The 12767-nt window shown below is 40.0% G+C and overlaps 1 protein-coding gene across 1 annotated transcript in view; it reads right to left on the bottom strand.

Moving 5' to 3' along the window:
* MTA3 (metastasis associated 1 family member 3) overlaps positions 1-12767 on the bottom strand; it is a 191717-nt gene that overhangs the window by 20485 nt on the left and 158465 nt on the right. Inside the window, 1 exon segment of the mRNA XM_054394131.1 lies at positions 1915-2069. Within this exon segment, the coding sequence (XP_054250106.1) occupies positions 1915-2069 (155 nt within the window).

The following is a 12767-nucleotide window of genomic DNA, read 5'->3' on the forward strand; positions in this document are numbered from 1 at the left end:
AAAGATTTAGAAAGGAGAAAGCATGCCTGAGGTAGGGAAGAAATCAATCTGGATGTGATGGGACAGGGGAAGATAAAAGAAAAGCTCTGTGACAGAGAAGGAACAGAAATTATGTGAAATGGAGTTTCAAAAGATAAAAAGTAGCAGTTTCTCATTTGTTATATTTAAAGATTAATGTGAGAGAGACATTAATACTCCTTGTGCATTGCTATCACAGAAGGAAGGCAAGTGTGTATGTACTGGCATTGAACCTATGGGGTTAGCTTTTGTCAGACTGGGAATGGTTGTACTGGGGGGCCCAATCCATGCCAGTCTCTGAGCATTTTTTGCTGTGCTTCTGCACCACTGGCCAGAGTGATACAGCACAATGTTTTCAGGTACCTCATTGTTTGAGGTGTAACGGCCCTATGTTCCCCACATCAGAAGATTTCAAATGCTAGTCTTTTAAACTTTTAGTGATTTAGAGAACAGCAGCAGATGCAGTATCCTGAGGACTAAGTCCCTTGTTTACTCATAACCATGGGTGCAGAGGGGTAGACAGTCCAAGTTCTGGCTTGCTGTCTGGCCCAGGTATGGTATCTGCAACCATGGGAGTGGTGAGCATGATTTCCTAGGATGGGAACAGGCAGGGTAACCATGGATGAGTGATTTGCCAAGGCAGGACCCATCTCACTATACTTCAGTCACCTAGTCTAGGCCCGTTGTCTGGGCTACCTCTGAGACCAATGGGGAGAGTCAAACACTGTAGTGTAGGACTCATCTCATGTTATCCTTTGACAGGCACTCCTCTACAATAATTGAAAAAAAAAGATTTGAAAGTTCCAAAAGCTTTGAAAGGTTACCAGTCTCACTTTCAGGGTATAATAACTAGGGATTTTCTGATACTTCTAAGCTCTTTGCATCAAACACCTCTCAAAATAGTGAATGCTATCAATCTGGGCTTGATATCAGATGCCTTAGAGATCATCATCCTCCTACCATTCTCTCAGAATTGTTGCATTCCTCATACAAAGGAAAAACGAAGTGCCATATTTCCTTCATCTTGAAATAACCACCAAATTGTCATGTACTAGTATTTTGATTTCCCTAGCTGAATATGCCACAAATGGGATAAAATGCACACATTTTTCTTCATTATCTCTGTTTTAAAATGTTATTTCTCTTCCCTCATTTTATTATTTACATTTTTGTTCAACCACCAGCTTTACCAGGCTTGTGAAATAGTCACAGAAGCGAGGAGCAGTCTGATGTTACTTGCTGCAATAATCCCCTTGTTTAAGGAAGATTTTAAAGGCCCAGCAACCACAGCTTACAAAAATAGACTGCAACTTCTTGTCTTACTTTGAACTAAATCATGGAATGGCCAGATCTTAACAGAGGAAGAAAAGAACAGAAGCACCTTTAGAGAACTAGTCTCTTCTGTGATAACAAGCTCTACCGGGAAAAGCAAAAGCTCCTTAAATTTTACCAATTAATCTGTAAATGACTGAAAAAGATGATCACCTTAGTTGCTTCTAAATGAAATATTTTTTTAGCTTGGAAAAGATAAAGATCTGTTGTATATTTCCCTATTGTGTACTGTATATTTTTGACATATAACCTATAAAACGGATGCATTTACCTTTTGTTGAATGAGCAGAGGTGCTTCAACTCTATTGCACAGGAACTACAGTTAGTACCAATTTAAAAGTTCTAATCTTTGCCCCAGTTAAGTAGCCCTAACTACATCTTATTAGTGAAATACTGTTAATATTAGTATGAAAGAGATACGAAATGGGTGTATGTTTTGATGCAACATTATCCTTCATTGTAACCAACCTCCAACAATAAAGCCCAAAACTGTTACTCAAATAGTGGATTGACGATATATGTACAGAGAAGCCTTGTTCATGAGTTAGATTTCATCTCTCTTACCTGGTCTCTTCTGCAGCTATAAAGAAACCATCATCTGAAGTGTCAAGTCAGTTTTGCATTCGTCTCTTGATCATTGGAATGGTGCTTGGCTTAATGGTGCTTGCACTGGCTTGCAAAGACTTAGCACTAGTCATATTCATGTGGGGAGCAGCATGCTGAAATCATAACAAAAGGGAAAGATATTTGCCTGAGAATATGCATAATTCTGTCAACTAATTCTGATGTGAAGTGCAGCATCCATACAGCACTCTTCAGAAAAAAACAGCTAGTCTTCCTTGATCAGTACCTGGAGGTCAGATAACACCCTGGGAGCACAGACATGTTTTATCCACAGGTCTTAAAGCTCTTTAAAACCAAAATTTAACATATTGCTAACACTATTTTATACAAAATTAGTTATGAATAAATGCCAGTAAGCAGTTCCACAACAGAAACACTGACTTTAGGAAAGAATTCACATTTCTAATCAAAATCCCAGCATCCCAACCAATTTCCCCCAAGTATAGTATTAATCTAATTCTGAAAATTCCACACTTCTCACATTTCTGCCTGTCTTTCTTTTTAAATAGAAATAACTGAATAAGACAAGTGGTTTGGTCCTGCTGCTAAGCTAAATGGAAGCAGTATAACAAAGGTTTATGTCACCATGCTAGTGCCACAGTTCTTACATTTACTCACCAGTCATACATGAAAGTCGATTGCAATATGTCTGCATTTATTTTAACACAGATAAGATAAACATAAACAGATGTATTAATTTTCCACTAAATCTTTAACTGGAATAATTGTGCGTCTGCATCTGTTATCTCAGCCTCAGGTTTTGCTCTTGTTGCTGAGGCAGAACCAGCCCAGTGTGCAGTGCTGCATGTCCCTCCTCTCCTGAGCCAGCTTCTCTCACGTGAGAGGCAAGTGAAGCATGGGTGTGATGGTTTGAAACTGTCTTTTTAATTTTTCCTTGCAAAGTTCAAGCAGAGAAAGCTGAAGAGTGTAAATAAGTCACTATTAGGTGTAAGAAGGCAAAATAATGATTTTTCTAAACACTTCCATTGGATAGATAGAAATGTTTAAGAACTATTACCCAAAACAAAGTGGGCACTGCAATTCTGTAGTGGGGGCAGCTTGCTGGGGTGTCTGGCTGCTGTTTCTTCTTCTCTTCTGGCTGAAGATAACATACTGACCTTGGCGAGCTAAGTTAATAACTTTTTCTGCTTTAGCTAACTCTGCTTTCTGCCAGGGGGGTCTGGGGGGAGGCCCCTGGGAGAGAGGCCCCTTGGGAAAGGTCCTCTTTGGGGGGAAGCAAAGGGAGCTTGGTTGTGCTTTTTCTGTTGATTGTATATATTTGTAAATGTTGTGAATTTTGTATATTTGTACATATTCATTGCATTTCATCGTAGATTGTAGATTCTGCTTGTAAATACACCTTTCATTTGCTTCCAGACTGAGCTAGCCTGGTTATTGTCGGTGGGGGGGGAATTTCAGCTCACACTGACACAGTGGGCAGAGACACAGCTGCGGCAGGAGATTTAAACACCAGCAATTCAAACTGGGGAGATCTATGTCTGTGATCTCAGCCTTAGGTTTTCTCTTGTTGCTGAGAAAGGACTGGCGCAGCATGCAGTGCCACACATCCCTCCTCCCAAGCCAGCTTCTCTCACATGAGAGACAGGTGAAGCTTGGGCAGAGACACAGTTGTGGCAGAAGATTTAAACACCAGCAATTTGAACTGGGGAGATATGCGTCTGCAATCTCAGCCTTGGGTTTTGCTCTTGTCAGAGGCAGGACCAGTGCAGTGTGCAGTGCTACACATCCCTCCTCCCCTGAGCCAGCTTCTCTCACTTGAGAGGCAGGTGAGGTGTGGGTGGAGACACAGCTGCAGCAGGTGTTTTTAACACCCCAAGAAAGTCAGCAGAGGGAAGTGCTGAGTCACGTGGGTTTGTTGCTGAATTTTTCTCTAGGTACGTCACCCGGACAGGAACAGCAGTGATTGCAAATTGGCCTAAAACTGTGTCAACCCAAACAGAGGTCTAACATAAAAATGCAGGTGTCCAGGCCCCTGGCTGTGGGGAGCACTGGAGTCTCTTGTTTCTCATGGCAGACTGCAGGAACTACACCTGTGTCTGCTGTGAGCAGGTGAGTAACCTTCTCAGTCAAGTGGCTGAGCTGAAGGAAGAAGTTAAAAGGCTGCAGAATACATAGGCAGTGCAAGAGGGAGCTATACTTGTGGAATCAGTCTTTACCATCCCTCAAACAGTCCCATCCCATCAACCATACAGTAGTCAGGACACTAAGGGCTCCCTACCCTCTTGCCAGCTTCCCAAACAGGATGACTCTGAAACTGGAGAGCAGTGGAGACAAATTCCTTCCAAGTGTGGCAGGTGTGGCGCTGAACCCCCTCAGGTGCCCCTGAGGAATAGATTTCCTGTTCTTGGTGAACCTGTTTTCACCAAACGCAATGTTCTGCAAGTGAAACCAACTAACAGCAACTATGAAAACTTGTCTAGTTTATGTCATATGGAGAGGCTAAGAGGCAGCAAGCCTACTACCAAAACATCTGCAGTTAAGAAAAGATGACCCCAGGCCTGCTGACCATAGATAGGAAATGCTTGTCTCTAGTACAAAAAAGAATCCAGGGACAAGAATTAGCAGGGCTGGTTGATAAGTCTTTAACCTAATTTTGAAGGGGGAAGAGGGAAAAAACAGGCTCACTAAAGACAAACATGAGACAATCGTGAGGCAGGGTACCAGCTCCACTGCTATCCCAGAGGCTGTAGGGGGTGGTGGATTATGTTATACCCACAACGGTAACAGATGCTCCTCTGCTAAATCTTTGAAGTATCTGTATACCAACGCCAAGAAGCATGGGAAATAAGCAAGATGAACTAGATATCTGAATGCAGTCACAGGGCTACGATATCATTGCAATTACAGAGACATGGTGGGACAGCTAACACAACTGGAATGTGGTAATGGACGACTATGTAATTTACAGGAAGGACTGACAAGGTGAGGTGGTGGAGTTGTGAGTAAGCAACAAGACCCAGGAGGAAATGATGAAAGCGTTGAAAACTTATGGGTAAGTATCAAGGGACATACAAATATGACTGATACAGTTCAGGGTGTTTACTACAGACCACCAAACCAGGAAGAAGCTGTTGATGAAGCTTTCTACAGGAAGCTGGAAGTAGCCTCAAGATCAAGTGCCCTGGTGCTCATGGGTGACTTCAGTCACTCAGATATTAGTTGGAAAGACCACACAGCCAAGCATAAGCAGTCCAAAAGGTTCCTGCAGTGCACTGATGACAACTTCCTCCTGCAGGTAGTTGAAGAACCACCAAGGAGGAGCATAATGCTGGACCTCCAGTCATTCCAGTCTTCAAAAAAGGCAAGAAGGAGGACCCAGGAAACTACAGACCAGTCAGCTTCACCTCCATCCCTGAAAAGATGATGGAACAGCTCATTCTGGAGGTCATCCCTAACCACATGGAAAACAAGAAGGTTATCAGAACTAGCCAAGATGGATTTACCAAGGGGAGATGCTGCCTGACAGCGTTCTATGAAACCATAGAACCATAGATGAAGGAAGAGCAGTGGATGTCATATACCTTGACTTCAGTAAGGCTTTTGATACTGTCTCCCATAACATCCTCATAGAAAAGCTAAGAAATGTGGCATAGATGGTTGGTTTGTGTGGTGGATTGAAAACTGGCTCAACAACAGAGTTCAGAGGGTTGTCATCAGTGGCACAGAGTCAACTTGGAGGCTTGTAGCCAGTGGTATTCCCCAGGGATCTGTACTGGATCCAGTTTTGTTCAGTATCTTTATCAACAACCTGGATGAGGGGATTAAGTGTACCCTCAGTAAATTCACTGATGATACAAAACTAGAGGGGCATGGCTGATGCCGTGTCAGGCTGTGCAGCCATACAACAAGATCTGGACAGGCTGGAGAGCTGGGTGAAGGCAAACCTCATGAAGTTCAATAAGGACTAGTGCAGGGTCCTGCATCTGAGGAAGAATAACAGGCACCAGTACAGGTTAGGGTCTGCCCTGCTGGAAAGCAGCTCCATGGAGAAAGACCTTGGAGTGCTGGTGGACAGCAAGTTCTCCATGGGATAGCAACATACACTTGTGGAAAAGAGAGCCAATGGTATCCTGAGGTGCATCAAGAAAAGTGTGTCCAGCAGTTTTAGGGAGGTCCTTCTCCCACTCTGCTCTGCCCCAGTGAGACCACAACTGGAATATTGCATCCAGTTTTGGGTTCTGCAGTTCAAGAGAGACAGGAACCTGCTGGAAAGAATCCAACAGAGAGCCACAAGGATGATTAGGGGACTTGAGCATCTCCCCTATGAAGAGAGACTGAGAAACCTGGGGCTGTTTAGTCTGGAGAAGAGAAGAATGAGAGAGGATCTCATCAATGTGTATAAATTATCTGAGGGGTGGATGTTAAGTGGATGGGGCCAATCTCTTTTTGGTGGTGCGCAATAAGACATGGAACAACGGGTACCAACTTGACCATGGACAATTTCACCTCAACATGAGGAGAGACTTCTTCACAGTGAGTGCGATGGGCACTGGAACAGGCTGCCCAGTGAGGTTTTGGAGTCTCCTTCTCTGGACACATTCAAAACCTGCTTGGATGCATTCCTGGGTGGACTACCCCTGGTGATCCTGCTTTAGCACAGTGGTTGGACTTGATGATCTCCTGGACATCCCTTCCAACCCTAATATTCTGTGATGCTGTGATTCTGTGCAATGAAAGGAGAGAATTCTAAGGAGAGAAGCTTTCTTCTGATAAATAAAAAGGAAAGAGTAGAAATAATGTTGTTTATATCATCTATAGGTAGCATTTGGGAAATATATTCCATTACAAACATATTAATCTTGGCAATTCCGATCGTGTTTTTCACATAATTGATAATAAGCAGGACTAATAACACTATTTTATTAGAACAGATATGACAGAAGACATTGTATAAAGATGAAAGTTTGCTTACTTTATCTCACATGGATTCAACGTCATGTTCTCTTCAAAGAAAGTACTATTTCCTTTGTGAAATAATACCAGTATTCCACTAGTATTCTCTTCCTAGAAGGAGGCAGAGAGTCAAGAAGCAGAGAGGCTGTTAGACTTAGTTTGTCAAGGTCAGTATGTTATCTTCAGGCAGAAAAGAAGCAGCAGCAGACAGAAGCCGAGCAAGCTGAGACTGAAACTGCCCAATTCCCCAACCTTGACTTGAGTAGTGGTTCTTAAACATTTCTATCTCTCCGATAGAAGTGTTTAGAATAATCATTATTTTGCTTTCTTACACCCAATAGTGATTTATTTACATTCTTTTACTTTCTCTGCTCGAACTTTGTGAAGAAAAAAAAGACAGTCTTAAAACCATCACATATTCCTAAAATGCACACGATGCTGCATATGCATGGAAGTACTCTGTAATTAGGGGACCAATTCCCCAGTCACTGAGGGGGGATTGGTAGCATCCACAAAGATTAAGTTTGGAATAATTTTAAATACAATAAGTTGTTTTTAGTTTATAGGTCAATGTTTCTCTTCTAGTTTGAATGATTTAGGACTTCTTCTGTGTGCCAGCAATATAAAAGAGCGCTCTACCTAATGCAATGTATTTCTTTTTGCTTTTTTTTCAGACATTAATTTGATGGTTTAATTTTAACATAGTCTTTTAGTTTCTCATAGATTTCTAGTGTTGGCATCAGTTAGGTCAAGAGTTTAGAATAGGGATATCACAGTACGTTTTGGTCTTTATATTAGTAATAGTGCTCTAAGATAAGGATTGTGTTGAGATTTAGAAGACTAGAAAAGTTGTTATTGCAATACATTGGCAAAGATTCAATTGGCAAAAGTTACAGGATTATGTTTTCACACAGGCACTGAGATTTCATTAGAAAGAATACTATTAAGTACTAATTCTCTATACTAGAGAGTTAGTATACATCTATACATCAAAAGAGGTGACACTTTTAAAAGACAGTTCGGTACACGCTACTGCAGCTACTAGGAAGTAAGTTCACACCTATGAAATCCTTTGCCAAGTTAGTTTTGCAGTCATGACAGTGGAAGTAAAAACAAACCTGCCTACAGAGCACATAATATACAATAATTTTACAGGACAAACATTCCCTATAACATCACAGGAACAGGCAATAGTCACACATGATTATGCTACACTGACACCCTGCCTTTTAAAAACAAAAAAGGGGGAATTCTCCAGAGGCATCACACCGGGAGATCCAGTAGATTTGTTGCCTGTAGGGAAGGAATATGCTTCTGTTTTGTCATGCACAGATCTTTAGGGATGCCAGCAAGAAAAGGAAAGCCATATCGTGACCTGGAGAGATCAATTCCACAGCCTGGTACTGCAGACATCTCAGCTGACAATGCAGAAATCAGTGCATAGGTGAAACACCCCTAGGAATCCCACAGCCACCATCACCTTCAAAAACAGTGCTACACCCAGATGTTGTTATTCTGCTCACATGGATCTGCCTCTGCCTTGCCCTGATAACCATTTGTCACCAGATCAGACAAAGGAGGCTCTGCATTAACAACAGGTGTAAGGGCTGGGACCGACCAAGCATCTCATAGTCAAAGGCAAGACTGGATTGGGCTCCGTGTTTGCCACCAAGAAGAACCTCTAGCTCCACTGTTGGCTGCAACCCAACAGGTGTTGAGTGGTGAGACACATGCCATACCAGACCTTGACATGAGGTTGTGTTGTAAGAGAGCCATTCAGGAGAACAGGCCAAGCAGCCTGTGGTTGGTACAAGTCCCGTGCACTCAAAGTCCCCTGCCTTCAATGACGATGGCCAAATGAAGGCCAGCTACAGCAACAGCCATGCCCATGAAGCTGGAAGTCAAACAACCTAAGACTGATCGTATGCTATGAGACTGATTATGTGTAAATGAAACCAGGAGACATCTAAACTGGGACTGAATACCATAATTGCCATTGACTCAAAATTTAAAAAAAAAAAAACCAAAACAAGGGGGAGATGTGGGAACCTGAATAATAATGGAATGCGTAGATAGCCTTCATGTTTGTGAGGACCCTGGATGTGATAAGGGATATTGTATCTCCAAACCATGTGAGAAAAGGATGGGAGTGAAAAGTAACAAAGTATTGCCTCCTTGAAATGCATGGGAAGGCAAATGGAGAGAAAGGCACCTGTTTAAATAAAGATAAATCAGTGGGCTTAATGCTTCAGGCTGTGGGAAAGTAGAACTGTGATATCCATATATGTCTCAATAAACAGCCACCAGCTCCACAGCTCTGGGCCATTTCACCCACCCTGCAGCAGTGGTCACCTCCTTGCAACTGGTCTGTCAGTTGTATTTCTGCTCCCCATGTTGAGAACGGCAGGTCTGGGATCAACATGTCACTTGATACTCTCAAGGAAAAATCACACACGCATTCAACAAAAAACTCCGGTGTTTTTATTTTAGTGCAAATTACTGAATAATCTCCTTTGATTCTCTAGATCTGATGTATCAAAACCAAACAACACAAGAGCAATAAAGACATCAAATTTGAGCGAGTCACATCTAACTCTTTCTTAGAACTAAACTACTTTCTCTTGTCTTAGAGACAAACATGGTTTATGGTGAATTTAGTTGATGTTGCACATAAGGCTGTAAATCTATCTTGTAATCTCTCTAAATATTCCCCTAATTTTTCTCTTTTTTTTTTTCATTCAGTGTCTAGACTGCAGTTTGGTTTTCATATTTATTTTTGTGTTGGCATTGGTAAGGATGAACCACAAAAGTACGTGCTACTAAAAGTAATTCAGCTGTTTTTTATAATAAATGTAGTATAAAATATACAGTTTGAATGAAATCAAGAATTTGTAAAGGTATTTAATTGCTGATCTCTTGGTGTACAGAGTGATAGTGCTCAAAAAGTGAGTAAGAATTCATTCATTGCCATACATCAGATTTCATACTAATTATTTTTATCTGGTAATTGCCAGTACCATAAGTTATTGAAGAATATTCAAGTGCTAAAAAGCAATTTCCCCAGTTAGAAATGAGTTTCAATTATCAAATAGGATTGTTCGTATCTTTTCTAATACACCACTGAATGCTTCCTTTACTCAAAACAACACACACAGGCAAAAAGTGTACAAAATGTGTATTCCCATGGCATAAACTCTAAATAACAATTAAGGCTGATGAAAAACGTATATGATTTTTCATAATACCTTTTTTTCACTAGCAAAGACAGATGTTGTTGTTAGTTCTGAACTTCTGTTTTGTCTGCTTTTACTAGACCCTAATTCTTATTCAAAGCTAGAGATAACATTAGATGGTGCAAAGCCTGCAATATAATCTCATGTCTGTTGCATCATATTGGTTAGAATTTTCTCTTTTATTTCTCTTCTCCTCTGGTCCTTTCAAGCTATTTGAAGACATTAATTTAATTTAATGATAAGATAAATTAAGATCATTGTTCTCCAGACTGTGCTAGGGACCACATTATCTTTAATTTCTTGTTAATCAAAACAACTTATGTTAAGAAATTGGTTCATTAGTTCCTGTCACAAAAAAATATTTACCACTTTGTATAACAAAGAGCATTCAATGCCAGTGTCACACTAATATCAACACTGAGAGCAAAATGAACTTTCATGTAAAGTGCTTATTAAATGCCTATTTTTTTTAATTATGATGATTTTAAACTTCTCCCTTCTAGCACACAGTTAGGCTAAAAAGGTTACGAAAGCCTCAGGAAGAGAATCTGTATTATCACAGATGTCCTGTTCATTCAAAAACTCTAAATTCAGAAAGCCCAATTAATTTCATGCTAACACTGCCACACGCAATTAGCTGCTGGCATTTTGACTTTGTGTGCATCTCTAATAAGCTGTGCAGTACTTCTGCAACAAAACTACTCCTATTAAGAGTCCATAAACCAGTGGTAGGTCACAGAGCAGCACCTGAGCAGCAGGGATTTTACTGAGAGTTTGCTAACTGCATGTTGAACAAATCCTCCTCCGCGCTGAGTGGATACGTTTATTGGTATCTCTTGTATCTCCAGGACAAAAATGTTCCATGCCCAGAAGACATCATGAGAAAAGCTACCTTGGAATGAACTTGAATGAAAAACCTTACAAGGCTATGGGAGCTCTTGTTCAGGCAATGTTACATCCAATAAAGAACAAAAACATTTAAGTCAGCAGAGGGAAGAGTTTCACCCACCAAACAGGAGGTCTCCATGCTGCAAACTGATCTCTTATGTTTTCCCTCATCCTTTCAAATAGGATAAAACTACCATTGCCTTAAATTAGCATTCTTTAAATTTTTGTTGCATCTTTAATTAAAAAATCAAATCAAATCAAGCAGAGCAAAAGCAGCCTACTAGATGGGGAATAATCACTAGAAGAAATCATGCATAATCAGATGATTTGTAATAATGAATTGGTCAAATATATTTTGCATGGATCTAACTAAACAGGATATAGTGTAAAACAAGTGTAGAATTACATTATGTTTAAATCAAGTAATGATTCTGTTTTGCCACACCTGATGGGTTCTTATTTGCAAAGGCATTAGCATTATACCTCTAATAAGCATCAAAGTTTGCAGCTGGTTATTTTAGTTATTCACAGAGATTTGAGATGAATGCAAAGATTACCAAACAGTTTCCACATGGTGTGTATCTGCAAATGTCAATACTAGCATGCAGGCACATGTTTGTTTTGAGTACAGAATGTCATTTTAAGAAACCTGAAGGCTGTTCAAAAATTATTTTCAAACAACAGATGCTATACAAGAAATTAACCAATCAGCCAACACAACAGTATTATTTTTTATTTGCCATCACACCTTTCACAAACTGTCTAGAAAGGATGTAATTAATTTCTGTGCAAAGGGTTATAAAACCCCAAACCAACAGACAGCAGATGACTTTTCTAAGTGTCTGGGCTAGAATGCTATAACTTTTACAGTCTCTGTATCTCAAAGCTACACTCAAAGCTATATAACCCTTGAATAAACCACAGCTACAAAAGCAGCATTTTGAAGTATTCATTTATATAAGTCAGTAAAGTAATAATAAAAGATTAATCTAGGCATCTATCCACAGAATAAGAGGAAATGTATTTTACAGTTAAAACATAGAATACCTCCTCTCTCTTCTTCCTCTCACACAGACCATTTAAAAAATTCTATTTTATAATATTTATGTACAAGAATTTGAAGCAAAGATCATTATATTTAAATGCAGAAGAATTCTTGTAATATTCTCAGGAAAACTGCACTTAATGCCTTACTTATTTTATTTCATCACCTATAAACGCAACTTAGGAGTTCAAATATTTCACCTTGGTCAGACAAAAGCTTTTTCACATCGAAGCATCTGAGGTAGTATATCTAGCATAATCATTCCTAGTCAGAGAAAGGTTTTCTTTACGTGTATTTTCTTCACTCCTTAACTAGCTTTTATTAGGAAACTGAAATGGGAAGAAACTAATAAAATTTCTTACCCTCTAAAAGCCCAATGCAGACACTAAATCCACAACATTTTAATGCATAAAACTTTAACATCTCGGTTTTTTCAAGATGGATCTGCCTGTTCAAATGTTTCTCTGGTTCTGGAACCAAAACTATCAAAATCAAGGTAAAGTCAGAAACCAGCCTGAGGGAATGTGATACAAGTAACTACTCAATATACGAACTTCAAAAGTTCTCTGACACATGTGATATGCAGAGAAAGCAAGAGATCTTGTCAACATTAATGTGACATAATAAAAAAAATTAGCTAAACACAAAACACAGAGAAATGTAACTGGATTTTTCACCTATTCAGACTGACAGCATTGCTACTTCTCATGCTG

Source organism: Indicator indicator, chromosome 2, assembly GCF_027791375.1.
Source record: "Indicator indicator isolate 239-I01 chromosome 2, UM_Iind_1.1, whole genome shotgun sequence".
Classification (NCBI taxonomy): domain Eukaryota; kingdom Metazoa; phylum Chordata; class Aves; order Piciformes; family Indicatoridae; genus Indicator; species Indicator indicator.